The sequence below is a fragment of the Battus philenor genome, unplaced genomic scaffold, assembly GCF_028537555.1.
Source record: "Battus philenor isolate CCGP_79_NKW_IND1 unplaced genomic scaffold, ilBatPhil1.0.hap1 SCAF_24, whole genome shotgun sequence".
In the NCBI taxonomy this organism is placed as follows: Eukaryota; Metazoa; Arthropoda; class Insecta; order Lepidoptera; family Papilionidae; genus Battus; species Battus philenor.
This window is the reverse complement of record NW_027181687.1, coordinates 1,430,354-1,451,586: the sequence shown is the minus strand read 5'-3', so window position 1 is coordinate 1,451,586 and position 21,233 is coordinate 1,430,354. Positions and strand designations below refer to the sequence as shown.

The 21,233-nt window shown below is 35.8% G+C and overlaps 2 protein-coding genes across 2 annotated transcripts; one reads left to right on the top strand and one right to left on the bottom strand.

Annotated features, from left to right (window-relative positions):
* The first annotated feature begins 1,193 nt into the window (after positions 1–1,193).
* LOC137924476 (odorant receptor 10-like) lies at positions 1,194–5,263 on the top strand. The gene is made up of 5 exons (XM_068767861.1): positions 1,194–1,333; positions 2,154–2,250; positions 2,784–2,897; positions 4,365–4,520; positions 5,210–5,263. Exons 1-5 carry the CDS (start codon positions 1,194–1,196, stop codon positions 5,261–5,263), a joined length of 561 nt encoding a protein of 186 aa, XP_068623962.1.
* Positions 5,264–12,358: 7,095 nt separating this feature from the next.
* On the bottom strand, positions 12,359–16,004 carry LOC137924475 (odorant receptor 30a-like). The gene is made up of 5 exons (XM_068767859.1): positions 15,211–16,004; positions 14,311–14,407; positions 13,580–13,684; positions 12,999–13,154; positions 12,359–12,412 (listed from the first exon to the last, which is right to left on the bottom strand). Exons 1-5 carry the CDS (start codon positions 16,002–16,004, stop codon positions 12,359–12,361), a joined length of 1,206 nt encoding a protein of 401 aa, XP_068623960.1.
* Between the last annotated feature and the right edge of the window lie 5,229 nt (positions 16,005–21,233).

The following is a 21,233-nucleotide window of genomic DNA, read 5'->3' as shown; positions in this document are numbered from 1 at the left end:
CGGTAAGTTCCACTCTCGTCCACTTCCGGGAGGAACGTTCCATTCTCTTATACTAGATGGCGCCACCGGCCGTCATATCAAATTCCTTCTTCTAAATTTTTCGCATGCCCTGCATAGAAGATAGCAAATTTAAATCCATTGTAGCTTCAAGTTAAATTATACCACTTCCATTTCCAAAGTTAATTCCAGTTTCTAATTAATCGGGTTCTTCTTTAGTTATTCAATAGGCGTTCATGAGGGATCACTACAACTCTTCCCTTCTATCTTTCACAGTCGCTTCTTGACTTGAAGATCATGACTAAATACATCAGTCTCTTTAACAATTTGTTTCCAAGTTGTTTATTTATGATTCTTATTGAATTACAATAATATTATTTACAATATTTATATATTATTTGAAATTTGACAATTAAGTCATTTTTTTATCAAAACGGTGATGTATACGCGTCACATCACTAGTCTCGTATGTGTTCTGTATATAAATGTTTTCATTTCCCCAGCTTGAGACAATTCATTCTGCTATTACTAGATAGGTCAAAATGTTGAAGCGCTTATTGTTGAAGTTAGAAGACCCCGCGAGACCTCTACTAGGGCCAAATCTAAAGGCACTTCGTTTTTTCGGAGTTGTTCTTGGAGATAACCGTCATGACAAATGCGTTAGACTCGTCTTATATTCTCTAACATTCATTATTGCATTTTCCGAATGGGGCGACATTTGGGTAAATCGAAAAAATTTAGATGAGTTGTTAGAAAATTTGTCAAAATCTTTGTGCAGTTCAATAACCCTATTGAAGCTTCTATCTATGTACATTTGGAAATCAGATTGGGTCAAAATTATCAACTATGTAAACAGAGTTGATATTGAACAAAGAAAATCTACCGATCCGTACAACGTGAGATATATAAAAAGATTTACGGGATATAGCAGAAAACTAACTTACATATATTGGGCGATAGCTTCATTTGCAGGACTAAATAATGGTTTCCAACCATATTTTAAATATATCGCTATGCCTGATTACAGACACAATGTTAATAATGGAACTGTAGCTGGTATGGAAATCATCAGATCTTGGGTACCGTGGAACAAGAACAATTTAAAAGGATATATAACTTTATTATTATTGGAAACTCTTTATATACCTGTGGGTGTAGGTTTCATTTTAGCAATAGATACATCCACCATTGTTGTAATGAATTTCTTTCATCTCGAACTGGAATTACTTCGAAACGACAGCAGGAATATTTTTGGTACAGTAAATGAGACAGTTGACGAAGCTGAATCTAGGAGACGTATCAAAGAATGCCACAGTAGATTTACTGATCTACTGAAGTGAGTATGGCCATGATTTTTTTTTGATTTTTAACATATTCTTTATAATATTTAACTTGTTGTATTTACACGTGGAATGCACAAATTGTTGGTCTTTTTAGGTTAGTCATTATTAAGCAAGGTATTTGTAATATTAAAGTATTAACAGTTACGTCGCAATATATCTTCTTCTTTTGAACCGATGCTCTCCCACTGCTAGGTATAGGCTACTCTCAAATATCATCACGATGACCACTCCTGCGCTGCCCGCACCCAGCGACTTCGTAATCTTATGTCGTCGGACAACCTATTAGAAGCCTATCCAAACCGCGTCTATCATCGCTCGTGGTAGAGCCTGGAGAACCTTTCGGTCCCGATGGTGATCGGATGTAAAAGCGATATGCCCCGCCCACTGAGACGAACAATTCCTCAAACAACGTCGGTGAACATGGTTCTTCTGCGGAACTTGCTGCGAAGCTATAGAGAGCAATGGCTATGAATCAGAAAACAGAAGATACCCAGAAGAATCAAGGTCACTTATGTAAGTCAAAGAATTACAGGTCTGAAGTGTGTGTGTGTCTGAAGCAGTGGTGTACATTGCTCGTGTAGCCAACGGCAGTTGGGTCCAATAGAATGCGGTGAGCGTACGCCCTCCAATTGGAGCAATTACTATATATGTTAATATCACGGAAAAGCCTGCAAGACAAGCTGCAGATCTGCCTTCTGGGCCGGTGGTAGCTTCATGAAGGGATAGCAATGCCGACATTTTATGTCGATTGACAAAAAGTCACTAATTTTTGATTTGAAAATCAAAGATGGGTTAAGATTTAATTCATTACAGGTATTCACGTATGTACAACTCGTGCGTTTCCCCTGTTCTTCTGATCTATGTGTTTTCATGTACAATTATGCTATGCGCCATCAGCGTCCAAATCGAAGTAAGTGATTCGAATATCAGAACATTGACAAAGTTTGGCGAATGTAAAAAAAATGACAAAAACAAATGTTAGTTCGAAATTTAAATATTCATTCATTTTTCTACTAGTTATTACCAAACTTACATAATAGAAAATGGATTAAGTCAAGTATATCAACCTGTAATGATTTATTAAGACTTTATCCAAATTGAAACCACTGCATACAATCGTTGAAAAATGATAGGACCATAAGACGTCAACTGCTGGCATCGGCTACCCCTCTTGATTTACAGAAAGATGGATAGGAAACTGCTCTCCTTCAACGTCTTCCGATGACCTATCAGGTCGTCTTTCCACATTTTCGATAAAAATTCTACATTTGCCGATCCGTTAACTTCAGAACCCTAAACCAAGTGGTCATATGTACTTCTTTCACTTACTCTCCATAGATCTTAATTAATGTGTGGTTTCCTCTTCATTTTTTGCGTAAAATTTTAAAATACGAAGTAAGAGAATTTATTAAATGCAATTATTGAGTTGAGAAATTGTTTCAGAAAGTGGAAGGCGTTGTTAATTCTTTACTAATAGCGGAGTATCTACTCTATCTAGTGTTTGCAGTTATTCAACTATTTATGTACTGCTGGCATAGTAATGAAGTCCTGTTTGCGGTTGGTTACTTTACAACTTATCTAATAGATTCAGGCGTTACCTTGCGGAAGTCTATCCTAAGTAAGAAAGGGACTAATATATAGCTACTTCCGCTACGCACCGGTAGTCGTGCAATGAAGTGCATCGCCCGTCAGCCCGCTGATAAATGCGCGTGCGGCAAACAATGCGAAACACAACTACCACCGCTAATTCACGCAACACGCGTTTCATCCCTCCACGGGGCATCCTCAGGAGATGTTACACCAACCAGTGCCAAATACCGAGTGATTTGTCACTAAGTGTTTGGCGCATTTATCAGCGGGCTAGCGGGCGGTATACTTTATTGCACGACTACTGCTGCATAGCGGAAGTAGCTATATATTAGTCCCTTTCTTAATTTACAACTTGTTTGTCGTTGGTTACTTTAATTTGTTCGTAAACGTATAAAAGGTACACCGAGTGGTAAAATCGACATACCGAAACGAAGACGAGTCCCGTCGGTCTCTATACGTAGAACATTCATCACTCTTATACACATACACTAGGCAGCCGCGCCCGCCTAACCCGTATTAAAGCGAGGGCGGCCTGGAGAGGCCCGTGTCACTCCCGACCGCCTAGTAGTCCTCGCTTCGTTTAACTTACACTACACCTCTTTCACTACAGTATACACCTACACGGGTATAGCCCCTCTATGTGTGTGCGTCTTTGTTGTAACTAGGGTACGATCACCCAGCGAAAATTTTTAATCCGCGGACCTTTTGTTTCCGCACTTGGTTACCTTCATACAGTTTAGGTTTAACAATTACATTGCGTATCGCTTGTAACTTAAAGAAGTGAGTAAGATGATCACCTGTTGGTGTGTACATACCATCAATCTACCCACGAAAATGTGGTGCTGTACAGAGTTTTCAAATACAAATTATGATCACCCCCATAAATAACTATCACTTGAAAATCTAAGGATATATCATTATCATAAATATACCATAATCATTTCAAAATCATTCACCAGGTGAATGAAGTTTGTCAATTTGCATTTATTCACGTTTTTGATTTTTTATTTATTTATAATATATTTTTTGTTTATATTTTATGTATACGTATTTTCCACGAGGTATTCTTGAGGATTGTAATCAGTTTTCCAATAATTCTAAATGTACGTATGTATACATTGTTTAAAATATTAGCCTTGTGTTTATTCTCGTCTTGAATAACTGTAGATTCAATCAATCAGACAGTAATTAAAACCATAGCGCGATTCAAAAGAATACCAGCGCCAACTACCAGCAATGTCCGAACCTGATGTTTCGAACGCCATCTTGTATCAAGTTCTTTAAACTTCTTAAAGTTAAACTAGTGTTTATATGTAACATGATTTACATTGATAAAAAATATATGTTGTGAAAAAATATGTTTTATTCGGCCTATTAACCTTGGTGTTACGTGTTAAAATAAAAAAATGAAATTATAAATGATGTCCATTTCAGAGCAAAGACCTGATGCAGGGTCCTTACGAGAGTCGCTGGTGGTGCGCGAACGTGAGCTTCCAGAGGCAAGTCTGCTTATTGATGCACATGTTCCAGACGCCCATCGTGTTCACGGTTGGGCCTTTTACCGAACTCACGTTATCTACCTTCATTGACGTAAGCAAAGATTAATTATCATTATTGTTTTCATCTCTTCCTCTTACAGTAATTTCTTTGACAAATTTTGTACTTTTAATCGGTATACTTGTACATATTACATATACAAGTCTACCATAATTCAATACAATAAATAAATAAACTAATAATATATATTTAAGCGTCAGCATTGCTGACGTGTCTTCCTTAATAAGCGAGGCCCATTGAGTCCTCGCTAACATCAATGCTTAACCGTCATCAACTGGACATATTGGACATCTCGGGAGGAGACCCACATCCAATAGTGGATTTTTACGGTAGAAATTCTGATAATGAAAGCCATTTGGCATAGTTTTAGGTTATTTGACGCTTAGATATTAATTTTCAATAGTAATATTAAATGTTGATGTTTTTTATATAGTTGTAATGGAATAGGTGTTTGTCTTCCATGTCACCTGATGGAAGGTATAGATGAAGACGAAGATGGTACACGCCTATTCAAAAGAAACCTGTTCACTCTACTATTAAAGGTTCCAGAGTTTAACTTATCAGGAAAAATAGACCCAGGCAGATCGTTCCAAATCTTGGCGACTCTCACCAAAAAACGATGTATAATCATATCTATTAAAATAGTCGTTTGATTGGCAGTATGTAACTTGTAAGTACTTAAAATATATATAGTTATTAACAATAAGTATATTCTTTTACAGATCTTAAAAGGTGCCTACAGTTATTACACGATTCTAACTCAAGCGAAGAATTAGCATTCTCTCTGTCATATACTATTTCTTTCTGACTTAACAAGAGTTCAAGTCTTTTTATTCTTTTTTCTCATTCGTTCACGTTCACATTGTCAGAATGGACATGCCTAGGTCAATTGCTAGGAGACCATCCACGAGATCTACCATCAAATGTTCCATTGAGTCCTTACTAGGAGAAACTTGTCCAATGTCCAATAAACTTGTGGATTCGTATTTGCACAGTCGACGATAATCTATTTCATATTGAGTTTTTTGAGGATCTCAACGTTTTATTAAAGAAGCTTATGATTCATAAAGGATATTTCCAAAATTTCGTAATTAATACTGTTTGTTTCAATTGTTTTCACTGAGACCCCACTCAAGTCAGAACACCATTTAGACAGACTTATTTGATGACGACCCCTACTAATCATCAATTGATAAGAATATCTTTCCAAATCTATCAAAGCTACTATCTAACAACATAGGCGTGCATTCGATTTATTGAAGTCATCAGCGAATATATTCATTTAGACCCTTAGTTACTAAATTGGTCCAAGAAGCCTCCCGTGAATCTACGAGAAACTACGTTGGCGTGAAATAAATAGAGACAATTCTTAAAAGTAGGTCCAAGAAAATTGATCTGCTTTAGTTAGTGAAAACTTAAATATTAGCTTGACTTCATCTATCAATGTACGCATATACTGAAACTTTGTAATTTCGACCGGCGTCGACAGATGGCGCTAGTTGTCCGTAAACGTATAAAAGGGGCGACGCGCAGTAAAGTCGACATTATTAAAGATGACGCGATAGCGACAAGACACATATACATACGCATTAATATTTTAAGAAACTTGATGACTGTTTCATGTAACGATTTTCATTTGGCATATTCAATACAATATATCGATACCTGCAAAACAACGCTGCCGTCTGCAACGCTCTTTTAGACATGCAAAGAGACGACATATGATTTATAATGTGTGTCCTTGCATGTTATTAATACGCGGTACGAAATCTTGTACCTTCATATTTTTAGACGAGTTATCAGAATTTGGTAGGAATATGGCTGCAGGGGATACACCGTATGATGGAAAATGACTTCAGTGCCATATAGCTGTGGAAACCTGCACACTGAGATGGGGTCCACCGAAATAAGATGAATTTTCAAATAGTTATAAAAAAAGTTACGAACCCCTGGTTTACTACTGGACTATGACGTCGATTTGACGAATTTCCTCTTCACACCTTTTTATACCGGAACCAAGTCACAAGTCAATAGACCATTTAAGGCTTGCCATTCACGTGCAAATGAAAAAAACGCGCGTTGTTATTAAAACTGTCGTTAATTAAGAATTGAATAGCGAACTCATTTGGATACGGACGACGTCGTTCCTCGAGGTTGATTGCGAGCGTATTACATTTCAAGCATTTTCTGGTAAGCAGACGTCAACGGTGAATTTTACGAATTAAGTGGGTTCTTCATCGTATTTTTGAGGTCAAGCACCCAATTATTCAAATGTATAAAGTATAATAAATAAAATAAATTTGTGCAAAATACTGAAGATTGTTAATTTTATTGGAGTATTGAAACACAATTAAATATATTAATATTATAGCTACTAAAATACCTGTACCGTGCCATAGGAAGCATCGGACGCTCTTTTTCGTCACTCCGCTCATTCCTTTACCCCTGCACGCCGCGTTTTACTAAGGAGGGGCACAACGGTTTTGGTAGTACATTTTTACGAATTATCAAAAAAACATAATCACTATTATATCACTGCTTTGATATTGTTTGTTGAGTTTTATTTTACTAAACATATTTTTTTAAAGCAGTATGTATATAAGTGTATATTACATGTATTATCTGTACACATAATTGTTAGTCATAACGAAAGTCAAAAGTGGAAAAATTTTCAAGGACCTGATTTTAGGATTGTGAACCTTTTTTTTTTTTTCACTCTAACGTAGACATCCGTCGAGTCTTCTGTGAACTCAAGGGGGCGACTTTGAGCCGGGAACCGCTTTGGAAACTAAGGGTCTAATCCAGTGTTTCCCAACGTTGACCCTACGCCCCACAGAGGTCAATTCGAAATCAGACACGACACCAGTTTAACCCTTTCGCTTTAGTATGAAAATCATATATATTACATAGGGCGGTGTAAGCATTTTAAAAAGAATAAGGTGGAGCATGGTACAAAAAAAGGTAAGAAAAATCTGGTCTAAACAAATATCTATACCGATGGCTTCAGTAAACCAAATGCCTTTATACCTTCTCAGATCTTATAGACTTACAAAGATATTTTTATCAAATGATGATTACCTTCAATCCAGTAAAATAGTAGTATCTAGCGGCGCGAGTCCAGACCACCTCGAGAACTCTAGTACTTTGCTAATTTAAAAGAGTTCTCAGGGTAGGAACATTCTCCTCCATGACACCTCAAACAATGGTATCTGCAAATGCTATTCGGGTCGCAATGGCAGACCGGACCAAAAAGTAGTGATAAGTATGGTTATTTTCAAATAAGTCAACATTCAAATGGTACTCACGATATAACTTGAGAACAACTTTACCGCTTTTTTGATAAGTTTTCTTATAAAAAGCGACGCAAAAATAATGTCATAATGTGAACGTGCCCTAATTTTTACAAAATGGCGCCAAATGTCACAGCGTTTTGACGTTTATGATTTAAAGATATTTTCTATCGCTTGTTGACAACTAATTATCCATACAACACATTCCTATATACTTATTCATTTATTTATTCATTTGACGCCATTTGTAAAAATTAATGCATGTTTACATTATGATAATACTTATGCGTCATTTTTTTGTTATTTGGCCCCCGCTATTGGGGACCTCTCGTACCCCTAACTATTTGGGATCAGGGACTTTATAATAATTTTTTATCAGTCTTTTCTTTATTTATCACTCTCTTTCACGCGTCACAATATCCGTCATTCTTTACTTTCGTCCTTCACAATATCTTTCGTTTTGCTCTTTTATACCTTCTTTCTTTCCCCGCCTTTCTTCCATCATCTTCTTACTCTAAGGTGGCTAGGTACATTTAATTTATTTTTATTTATTTTTATTCTTAAAGAATTTTTTTTATTTATTTTATATCTTACATTTATTTTACTTTCTTAATTATTTATTTTACATTTCTTTTTCTATTTCTTATTATTAGTTAACAATTTATTTTGTGCACAGTTTATTAAGTACCTTATTCTATACAGTTTTATTTCTTTCAACCGTATCACTCGCCACCCCACGAGGATGGCGTCACTTATTAGGTGGTAGTTTTTTTAAAAAAAAATTCATACGATTTCGAGTGGGACCTGCATTTGCAATGTCGATAAATAAATCTCAAGGGAAGTCGATGAGTGGTTGTGACATCATCTAGAAATTCCATATTTTTCACGGGCCAACTCTATGTCACCAGTTTTCGTATATTAAATGAATCATTTACTCATTGTTTATTCACGCACCAGAAAATAAAACTATGTATCTAAAAGCACTACAATAAACACTTTTCAAATGAAACAATGTTTTTTATTATTTAAATTACGAATTTAATATGTATAGTTAAGACTGGTCAACGTTTCTTTAAACAGCGAATAAAGGACCCACAAAATTAAATTTTTAGTGCATACAACCAAAGCTGCATATATTGCACGCTATAGAACTAGTATCTGATATGTATGAACTTACACCTCTAGCGATTCTGGCTTTGTTCAGCTTCTGCATATCCCAGTTACAACCAATACGTCTGCACGAAGAGGTACTATTGTGGCGAAATAAAAACATGTTTAAAATATAGTGGTAGTGGGTAGAGAGCTTGGTCTTATTTTAAACCGCAGTTCGATACTCTCCTGATGGTAGTGGTAACAGCTACACGGTTTCCCGGAACTGATCATGCGGCAGCAGGTCGATACGGGAAGCGACGGTAGTAGACAGGATGTGTTCGTGCTGGTGCGAAGTACGAATATATTCAACCTTAATCACTTAAAAACAACGGATACGGACAGTACAAGACGATATTTAAGATTCACCATGGCGATATTTAAAAGACATATATTGGCTGAAGAAGTTAAAGAAGAATGGGTTCGGGGCCCGCAAGTTAACAGTTGTAGTAAACACGAGATCATATACAGGTTCTAGTATGGCAGCTAGAACAGCAATAAACCTAGCAATAATCACTAAAACTTTAGTTTTTAATAATAAAACATGCACATCATTGGGGTGCGAGGTGATTTTAACATTGTGGCGTAAATATAAAGATGATCCGAGAATTAAGTTAAAGAGACGAGAATTTATAACTTAAATCCGAATCAGCTCCGGCGCGTGATAAGTCACATGAACGCAACCGAAGCAAAGAATGCTCGTCGATGGGTGAGACGTCACATAGCTAGTAAATGCGACCGAAGCCAGGATCCTTCTCCCGGGCAATGGATCTATACTCCTGTGGATAATGCGCGGGCGCATTGGAATATCTGTTATAAAAACAAAGATCCGCTGAGCCAATAGCACGCTTCCTTAACCCCATGCCACTTGATATGTTCCGTATCCCTTCAAGTGTTCAAATATTTTTACTGCATTACAAATTGTGTGATATACCAATAATATTTGTTTTTGTTAAAATTTTAATTAAAACTATAGAAGGATAACATGTAATGTTACAATGTACCTGTGTAGATGTATAGTGTTGACTGTAATGTGGTGTATGTGTTGATGCTCATGCTCCACTTTAGTCTTTTTAAAATGCTTACACTGCCCTATTTTTTTATTAAAACAAAAGGGTTAAAGTCGTGTCGAGTTCACTTTCAAATTGCCCTCTGTGGGGCGTAGGTTCAACGGTGGGAAACAATGGGTTCAAAGGTTCACAATCCTAAAATGAAGTCCTCGAAAATTTTACCACTTTCGATTTTCGTTATGACTAACACTTGTGTGTACACACACACACACACACATATATATATATATATATATATATATATATATATAATACACGTAATATACACTTATATACATACTGTTTAAGAAAAAAATATGTTTGGTACAATAAAACTCAACAAACAATATCAAAGCAGTGATATAATAGTAATCATGTTTTTTTGATAATTTGTAAGTATGTACTACCAAAACCGTTGTACCGCTCCTTGGTAAAGCGCGGCGTGCGGGGGGAATAGAATGAGCGGAGTGACGAAAAAGAGCGTCCGATGCTTCCTATGGCACGGTACAGGTATTTTAGTAGCTATAATATTAATATTTTATTTAATTGTGTTTCAATACTCCAATAAAATTAACAATCTTCAGTATTTCGCACAAATTTATTTTATTTATTATACTTTATATATTTGAATAATTGGGCGCTTGACCTCAAAAATATGATGAAGAACCCACTTAATTCGTAAAATTCACCGTTGACGTCTGCTTACCAGAAAATGCTTGAAATGTAATACACTCGCAATCAACCTCGAGGAACGACGTCGTCCGTATCCAAATGAGTTCGCTATTCAATTCTTAATTAACGACAGTTTTAATAACAACGCGGGTATTTTCATTAGAGCGTGAATGGAAAGCCTTAAATGGGCTATTGACTTGTGACTTGGTTCCGGTATAAAAAGGCGTGAAGGGGAAATTCATCAAATCGACGTCATAGTCCTGTAGTAAACCAGGGGTTCCCAACTTTTTTTATAACTATTTTAAAATTCAGCTTATTTCGCTAGACTACATCTCAGTGTGCAGGTTTCCACAGGTATACGACAATGAAGTCATTTTCCATTATACGGTGTATCCCCTGCAGCCATATTCCTACCAAATTCTGAAAACTCGTCTAAAAATATGAAGGTACAAGATTTCGTACCACGTATTTATAGCATGCAAGGACACACATAAATCATATGTCGTCTCTTTGCATGTCTAAAAGAGCGTTGCAGACAGTAGCTGCGTTTTATGTCTCGATATACTGTATTAAATGCAAAATGATAATTACTACAAGCAACAATTATCAAGTTTTTTAAAATATTAATGTATATGTAAACGTGTCTTGTCGCTATCGCGTCTTCTTTTATAATGTCGACTCTACCGCAAGGCGCCCATTTTATAAGTTTACGAACAACTAGCGCCATCTGTCGACGCCGGTTGAAACTACAAATTTCAGACGTGTGCGTACATTGATAGATGAAGTCAAGCTCACATTTTAGGTCTTCACTACCTAAAGCAGATCAATTTTCTTGGACCTGCGTTTAAGAATTGTGAACCTCTATTTATTTCACGCCAACGTAGTTTCTCGTAGATTCACGGGAGGCTTCTTGGACCAATTTAGTAACTTAGGGTCTAAATGAATATATTCGCTGATGACTTCAATAAATCGAATGCACGCCTATGTTGTTAGATAGGAGCTTTGATGGATTTGGAAAGATATACTTATCAATTGATAATTAGTAGGGGTGGTCATCAAATAAGTCTGTCTTTAAATGGTGTTTTGACTTGAGTAGGGTCTCTGTGAAAACAATTGAAACAAACAGCCTTAATTATGAAATTTTAGAAACATCCTTTATGAATTAAAAGATAAATTAATAAAACGTTTAGATACTCAACGAGCTCAACATGAAACAGATTTTTTTTAATGGAATTAGGCGTTATTTTGCGGCAGTCTATCCTAAGTAAGAAAAAGACCAATATTTAGCCACTTCCGCACATGCAGTGGTAGTCTTGCAACAAAGTGCACCGCCCGCCAGCCCGCTGATAAACGCGTATGCGGCAAACAATGCGGATTACACAACTACCACAGTTACATTACTCAACACGTGTTTCACCCCTCCACGGGGCATCTTTAGGAGTTATGTTACGCCGATAAGTGCCAAACACAGAGAAATATGAAATAGATTATCGTCGACTGTGCAAATACGAACCCACAAGTTTTTTTGGCCAAGTTACCCCTAATGCGGACTCAATGGAACTTTTGATGGTTGACCTCGTGGATGCCCTCCTGGCAACCGACCTGGGCATATCCACTCTGATAATGTGAACGTGAACGAATAAGAAAAAAAAAATAAAAAGACTTGAACTCTTGTTAAGTGAGAAAGAAATAGTATATGACAGAGAGAATGCTAGTTCTTCGCTTGAGTTAGAATCGTGTAATAACTGTAGGCACCTTTCAAGATCTGTAAAAGAAAATACTTATTGTTAATAACTATTATATTTTAAGTACTTACTACCAATCAAACGACTATTTTAAAGATATGATTCTATTTTTCCTGATAAGTTGAACTCTGGAGACTTTAGGAGTAGAGTGAACAGGTTTGTTGTGTGACATGGAAGACAAACGCCCATTACTATATAAAAACATCAACATCTAATCAACATTTAATATTACTATTGCAAATTAATATCTAAGTGTCAAATAACCTAGAACTATGCCAAATGACTTTCATCATCAGAATTTCTACCGTAAAGATCCACTATTGGATGAAGGTCTCCTCCAGAGATTTCCAATATGTCCAGCTGATGACGGTTAGGCATTGAGGTTAGCGAGGACTCAATAGGCCTCGCTTATCAAGGAAGACGAGAAACGTCAACAATGCTGACGCTTAAATATATATTATTAGTTTATTTATTTATTGTATTGAATTATGGTAGACTTATATATGTAACATGTATATATATACCTATTGAAAGTACGAAATTGGTCAAAGAAATTACTGTAAGAGGAAGAGATGAAAACAATAATGATAATTAATCTTTGCTTACGTCAATGAAGGTAGCTAACGTGAGTTCGGTAAAAGGCCCAACCGTGAACACGATGGGCGTATGGAACATGTGCATCAATAAGCAGACTTGCCTCTGGAAGCTCGCGTTCGCGCACCACCAGCGACTCTCGTAAGGACCCTGCATCAGTTCTTTGCTCTGAAATGGACATCGTTTATAATTTCAGTTTTTTTTAACATGTAATACCAAGGTTAATAGGCCGAATTAAACATATTTTGCCACAACATAGTTTTTGTATCGATGTAATATGTGATATGGTAATATGACCAATAAACACTTATTTTACTTTAAGTAGTTTCCAAAACTTGATACAAGATGGCGTTCGAAACATGAATTTCGGACATTGCTGATAGATGGCCCTGGTATTCTATTACCGCGCGCTATGTTTTTAATTATGTTCTGATTTACTCTACAGTTGTTAAAATTGGCAGAAGGGCAATGCACTTCATTGCACGACTTCTGCTCCATAGCGGAAGTAGCTATATATAAGACCCTTTCTTACTTAGGATGGACTTCCGCAAGGTAACGCCTGAATCTTTTAGATAAATTGTAAAGTAACCAACCGCAAACAGTACTTCATTACTATGCCAGCAGTACATAAATAGCTGAATCACTGCAAACACTAGATACTCCGCTATTAGTAAATAATTAACAACGCCTTCCACTTCCTGAAACAATTTCTCAACTCAATAATTGCATCAAATAAATTCTCTTACTTCGTATTTTAAAAATTCACACAAAAACGTGAAGAGGAAAGCACACATTAGTTAAGATCTATGGAGAGTAAGTGAAGGAAGTACAAATGACCACTTGGTGTAGGGTTCTGAAGTTAACGGATCGGCAATTGAAGAACTCTCGCCTAAAAGGTGGAAAGACGACCTGATAGGTCATCGGAAGACGTTGAAGGCGGGCAGTTTCCTATCCATTTGGAAATCCATTTAGAAATCAATTTGGAAATCCATATGGAAATCCATTTGGAAATTCATTTGGAAATCCATTTGGAAATTCCAATTGGAAATTAAGAGAGGTGGCCTATGTCCAGCATTTGACGTTTTACGGGCCTATCATTTTACAATGATTGTGCAGTGGTTTCAATTGGGATAAAGTCTTAATATTGCAGTTCTTATAAATTATTACACGTTGAGGTGCTTGACTTAATCCATTTTCTATTATATAAGTTTGGTAATAACTAGTAGAAAAATGAAGTAATATAACTTCGAACAAACTTTTGTTTTTATCTTTTTTTTTCACATTCGTCAAACTTTGTCAATGTTCTGGTATTCGAATCACTTACTTTAATTTGAACGCTGATGGCGCATAGCATAATTGTACATGAAAACACATAGATCAGAAGAACAGGGGAAACGCACGAGTTGTACATACGTGAATACCTGTAATGAATTACATCATTAACCCATCTTTGATTTTCAAATCAAGAATTAGTGACTTTTTGTCAATCGACATAAAATGTCGGCATTGCTATCCCTTCATGAAGCCCAGAAGGCAGATCTGCAGCTTGTTTTGCAGGCTTTTCCGTGATCTTAACATATATAGTAATTGCTCCTATTGGAGGGCGTACGCTCACCGCACTCTATTGGACCCAACTGCCGTTGGCTACACGAGCAATGTACACCACTGCTTCAGACACAAACACACTTCAGACGTGTAATTCTTTGACTTACATAAGTGACCTTGATTCTTCTGGGTATCTTCTGTTTTCTGATTCATAGCCATTGCTCTCTATAGCTTCGCAGCGAGTTCCGTAGATGAACCATGTTCACCGACGTTGTTTGAGGAATTGCTCATCTCAGTGGGCTGGGCATATCGCTTTTACAACCGATCACCATCGGGACCGAAAGGTTCTCCAGGCTCTACCACGAGCGATGATAGACGCGGTTTGGATAGACTTCTAATAGGTTGACCGACGACATAAGGTTACGAAGTCGCTGGGTGCGGGCAGCGCAGGAGTGATCATCGTGATGATATTTGAGGGTAGCCTATACATAGCAGTGGGTGAGCATCGGTTCAAAAGAAGAAGACATTTTGCGACGTTACTGTTAATACTTTAATATTACAAATACCTTGCTCAATAATGAATAACCTAAAAAGACCAACAATTTGTGCATTCCACGTGTAAATACAACAAGTTAAATATTATAAAGTAAAATTAAAAAAAAATCATAGCCATACTCACTTCAGTAGATCAGTAAATCTACTGTGGCATTCTTTGATACGTCTTCTAGATTCAGCTTCGTCAACTGTCTCATTTACTGTACCAAAAATATTCCTGCTGTCGTTTCGAAGTAATTCCAGTTCGAGATGAAAGAAATTCATTACAACAATGGTGAATGTATCTATTGCTAAAACGAAACCAGCACCCACAGGTACATAAAGAGTTTCGAATAATAATAAAGCTATATATCCTTTAAAATTGTTCTTGTTCCACGGTACCCAAGATCTGATGATTTCCATACCAGCTACAGTTCCATTATTAACATTGTGTCTGTAATCAGGCATAGCGATATATTTAATATATGGTTGCAAAATGTTATTTAGTCCTGTAAATGTAGCGAACGTCCAATATATGTAAGTTAGTTTTCTGCTATATCCCGTAAATCTTTTTATATATCTCACGTTGTACGGATCGGTAGATTTTCTTTGTTCAATATCAGTTCTGTTTACATAGTTGATAATTTTGACCCAATCTGATTTCCAAATGTACATAGATAGAAGCTTCAATAGGGTTATTGAACTGCATAAAGACTTTGACAAATTTTCTAACAACTCGTCTAAATTTTGTCGATTTACCCAAATGTCGCGCCATTCGGTAAATGCAATAATGAATGTTAGAGAATATAAGACGAGTCTAACGCATTTGTCATGACGGTTATCTCCAAGAACAACTCCGAAAAAACGAAGTGCCTTTAGATTGGGCCCTAGTAGAGGTCTCGCGGGGTCTTCTAACTTCAACAATAAGCGCTTCAACATTTTGACCTATCTGGTAATAGTAGAATGAATTGTCTCAAGCTAGGGAAATGAAAACATTTATATACAGAACACCTACGAGACTAGTGATGTGACGCGTATACATCACCGTTTTGATAAAAAAAATGACTTAATTCTCAAAGTTCAAATTATTTATAAAATTTGTAAATAATATTATTGTTATTAATACATGGGTTTAGTCACGATCTTCAAGTCAATAAGCGACTGAGAAAGATAGAAGGGAAGAGTTGTGGTGATCCCTCATGAACGCCTATTGAATAACGAAAGAAGAACCCGAATAATTAGAAACTAGAATCAAATTTTGCAGAAGATCGTGGGAAAATTTAAATTGATGCTACAATGGATTTAAAGTTGCTATCTTCTATGTAGAGCATGCGAAAAATTTAGAAGAAGGAATTTGATATGACGACCGGTGGCGCCATCTAGTATAAGAGAATGGAACGTTTTTTCCGGAAGTGGATGAGAGTGGAACTGACCGGAAGTTCCTACTCTAGCGAAACGTAAAACCACCGTGCAGTGACGTTGAGGTGGCAGTTCCAGATTCAACGTGGCGCGGAACGGTCGGTTATGGCGGATCGCTTACCTCCTGCTGATATTTAATCCGCGTATTTTCATTGTCAGTGTGATATCTAAAGTTTTATTTCAAGTTAAGATTTGACCATGCCCAGGGAGATTATCCGTACAAGATGAATAAACTTGACGGTGAATCCGGAACGGATCCTAACCGCCGACAAATAAATGTAAAAAGCTATTCAAATTATATAAGATATTTGTCAAAAAGATTTTATGTATGTTACATAAAAAATCATCCCCATTATAATATTATATATTTACATTTGAATATAATGTTTATGTCCAATTATATTCTATAACGTATATATTTTATTTACTCATCTATTTATATATTAAATTGTTTTTTTTACTACACGAGCCTCTGAAATCCGCCTTAAGAGATATAACCTGATGCGCCCTCTACGTCCTCCCGCCTAATGTTTATTTGGGCGGCAGAAAAAGTCTTTTCAAAAAAATTATTGGAATTTATTCTTCTTTTCAGCTAAAAGACGCCCAAAGCAAGGCATACGCTTTTAATAAAGTTCGCACATCACATACTTACAGAAAAATGCTTGTTAATTCTAATTAAATGCGAAATTTATAGTAAATGTTTTTTGTATATTATATCCTACCTAGCCATTATACAATATATATTTATATAGTATTTATCGTGTACATAGCATATATTCTTCATTTCCACCGATGGACGCCCACTGCAAGACAGGCCTCCCTGAAAGATCACGATGATCGGACTCGCGTTGACCGCATTCAGCAACTTCCTGTGAGTGGTCAGTGGCCTTCCGGTCAGTGGTCACGAAACTTTAGACACCAACAGCCACCGTTTGTACAAATCTTTTTTTTTAATTATAAATATATTTGAGTATTTAAGATAGGTACTCTTCACTAAACCATCGACAGATGCAATTCTTCACATCAATAATTGCAATTAATTATATATAAACATTATAGATTTAATAATTAAAATAATTATAGTTACAACATTATAACACCTTTGCATGTATTTAGATTCATCATTTAATATTCTAGTCGCGCATTAAAGTTAGTAATTGATATTTATTGCGACAGTTAAACATTACATATTTATACAAACATACACATATATAATATAAATAATAATTTTTATACGTCTGTTTAAAGAGACTGGCAGTTTTTGCAACAAAATAATACTAAAAAATTAAGATGACTGCTGTTGGACGTTCTTTTTTTAAATTGTTTTCCAAATTGAGACAAGTAAAGTACAGTACGCAGCGATAAATATTGCACATCGACCTTTGGAAAGAGACGATCGGCTATTTTCGGCTTCGTAGAGCGTTATCTCTGTCGCATGAAATACAACGACTGACAAAACGTCACATAGGTAGTGTGAGACAGAGATAGTGCTCTACCAAGCCGAAATTAGCCGATTGTCTCTTGCCAAAGGTCGATGTGCAATATTTATTGTCGGGTACTCTATCAGGAAAAACATCATTGCAAAAATTAAACCTACACTCGGAATATCGGTACCGTCTCACTCAAATTAAAGGATATAATAAAGATATTCCTTATTCACATACATGGAATTATGGTTAGTACAGAAGATTAGCACGAAAAGAGTAAAAAAGAGCGCCGCATACTTTCCAAAAAAGTCACAGAGGTAAACAATTTAATTCATATAGCTTATTAATTACAGTAGCATTAACAAAACAAAGTTTTTATTGAAAATCCTATTTTTAATACTCATTTATGTTACGTGTAACAAAGAAATAATGAACAAGTACGGTTTAGTAGCAATAGATGACTTCTTAAGAAATTTAAAGAACATATGTGTTTCAAAATACGCCTTAGAAATATTTCGTCAGTATGCTCAGAATTGCTCCTCTAAAATGCCAGTGGGTTGGGAACATCGCAACCGCTGGCCGTTGGGGCGGAAATGTTCAAGTGATTCATGAGCCAATAGACGTGGTGTAAGTAGGCACCCTACTTGGTGAATAGACGATATAGTTGTGGTCGTGATAAGTCGCTATTTCTCTCGATTTTTTTGGAACGCCTTAACAGGTGACGCAAAAGTAATGTCATAATGTAAATCTGCCTTAATTTTTACAAATGATGCCAAATATCAGTGTGCAATAAAATCTATGAATAAACATATATAGAAAATTAGTACTCAATAAGCAATGCAGCGATACATCTAGAAAGTGGAATTATTGTTACTGTTTGTTTTTCACTTTTACAGTCTTTTGTTTTAACGCAGTGTGTATTTGTCGTGCTATATGTCCTCAACTAACCACGCAACTCACAAACCTAGAAAACTAACATTTATTTATGTTGTAATATATAAGATATCTATTAAAGGAGCTCTTTTAATAACCTAGTGAATTGTCAAGTTCATATACATATGAAAGGTGCTTATAGAATAACCCAGTAGATTGGCAAGTTCATATACAAATGAAGGGTAGCTAATAGAATATCTCAGTGGATTGGCAAGTTTATATACATATGAAAGGAGCTAATAGAATAACCCAGTGGATTGGCAAGTTCATATACAAATGAAAGGAGCTAGTAGAATAACCCAGTGGAGTATCTAGTTAATATACATATGTAAGGTGCTAATAGAATAACCCAGTAGATTGGCAAGTTCATTTACATATGAAAGGAGCTAGTAGAATAACCCAGTGGAGTATCTAGTTAATATACATATAAAAGGAGCTAGTAGAATAACCCAGTAGATTGGCAAGTTAATATACATATGAAAGGAGCTAGTAGAATAATCCAGTAGATTGGCAAGTTCATATACAAATGAAAGGAGCTAGTAGAATAACCCAGTGGATTGGCAAATTCATATATATATGAAAGGATCTAGTAGAATAACCCAGTGGATTGGTAATTTCATATACAAATGAAAGTAGCTAGTAGAATAACCAAGTGGATTGGCAAATTCATATACATATGAAAGGAGCTAGTAGAATAACCTAGTAGACTGGCAAGTTCATATACAAATGAAAGGAGCTAGTAGAATAACCTAGTGGACTGGCAAGTTTATCTACAAATGAAAAGAGCTAGTAGAATAAACGAGTGGATTGCTAATTTTATATACAAATGAAGGTAGCTAGTAGAATAACCCAGTGGATTGGCAAGTTCATATACATATGAAAGTAGTAAGTAAAATAACCTAGTAGACTGGCAAGTTCATATACAAATGAAAGGAGCTAGTAGAATAACCCAGTGGATTGGTAATTTCATATATAAATGAAAGTAGCTAGTAGAATAACCTAGTGGATTGGCAAATTCATATACATATGAAAGGAGCTAGTAGAATAACCTATTAGACTGGCAAGTTCGTATACAAATGAAAGGAGCTAGTAGAATAACCCAGTGGATTGGCAAGTTCATATACATATGAAAGAAGCTAGTAGAATAACCCAGTGGATTGGTAATTTCATATACAAATGAAAGTAGCTAGTAGAATAACCCAGTGGATTGGCAAGTTCATATACATATGAAAGTAGTTAGTAAAATAACCTAGTAGACTGGCAAGTTCATATACAAATGAAAGGAGCTAGTAGAATAACCCAGTGGATTGGTAATTTCATATATAAATGAAAGTAGCTAGTAGAATAACCTAGTGGATTGGCAAATTCATATACATATGAAAGGAGCTAGTAGAATAACCTATTAGACTGGCAAGTTCGTATACAAATGAAAGGAGCTAGTAGAATAACCCAGTGGATTGGCAAGTTCATATACATATGAAAGAAGCTAGTAGAATAACCCAGTGGATTGGTAATTTCATATACAAATGAAAGTAGCTAGTAGAATAACCTAGTGGATTGGCAAGTTCATATACATATGAAAGGAGCTAGTAGAATAACCCAGTGGAGTATCTAGTTAATATATCCATATGAAAAGAGCTAGTAGAATAACCCAGTGGATTGGCAAGTTCATATACATATGAAAGTAGTTGGTAGAATAACCTAGTAGACTGGCAAGTTCATATATAAATGAAAGGAGCTAGTAGAATAACCCAGTGGATTGGCAAGTTTATATACAAATGAAAGGAGCTAGTATAATAACCCAGTGGATTGGCAAGTTCATATACAAATGAAAGGAGCTAGTAGAATAACCCAGTAGATTGGCAAGTTCATATGCATATGAAAGGAGCTAGTAGAATAACTCAGTGGAGTATCTAGTTAATATACATATGAAAGGAGCTAGTAGAATAACCCAGTGGATTGGTAAGTTTACAAACAAATAAAAGTAGCTAGTAGAATAACCCAGTGGATTGGTAAGTTTACAAACAAATAAAAGTAGCTAGTAGAATAACCCAGTGGATTGGTAAGTTTATAAACAAATAAAAGTAGCTAGTAGAATAACCCAGTGGATTGGTAAGTTTACAAACAAATAAAAGTAGCTAGTAGAATAACCCAGTGGATTGGTAAGTTTACAAACAAATAAAAGTAGCTAGTAGAATAACCCAGTGGATTGGTAAGTTTACAAACAAATAAAAGTAGCTAGTAGAATAACCCAGTGGATTGGTAAGTTTACAAACAAATAAAAGTAGCTAGTAGAATAACCCAGTGGATTGGTAAGTTTACAAACAAATAAAAGTAGCTAGTAGAATAACCCAGTGGATTGGTAAGTTTACAAACAAATAAAAGTAGC

What these genes read in the sequence shown, in the direction of transcription:
- LOC137924476 (XM_068767861.1), top strand. Translation starts at nt 1,194, where the DNA reads ATGAATTTCTTTCATCTCGAACTGGAATTACTTCGAAACGACAGCAGG. An exon ending in AGATTTACTGATCTACTGAA is followed by an intron (nt 1,334 to 2,153) that starts GTGAGTATGGCC and finishes AATTCATTACAG; the next exon opens with GTATTCACGTATGTACAACT. An exon ending in CGTTATCTACCTTCATTGAC is followed by an intron (nt 4,521 to 5,209) that starts GTAAGCAAAGAT and finishes ATTCTTTTACAG; the next exon opens with ATCTTAAAAGGTGCCTACAG.
- LOC137924475 (XM_068767859.1), bottom strand. Translation starts at nt 16,004, where the DNA reads ATGTTGAAGCGCTTATTGTTGAAGTTAGAAGACCCCGCGAGACCTCTA. An exon ending in CCATCAGCGTTCAAATTAAA is followed by an intron (nt 13,685 to 14,310) that starts GTAAGTGATTCG and finishes AAATTGTTTCAG; the next exon opens with GAAGTGGAAGGCGTTGTTAA. An exon ending in CGTTAGCTACCTTCATTGAC is followed by an intron (nt 12,413 to 12,998) that starts GTAAGCAAAGAT and finishes TTTCTTTTACAG; the next exon opens with ATCTTGAAAGGTGCCTACAG.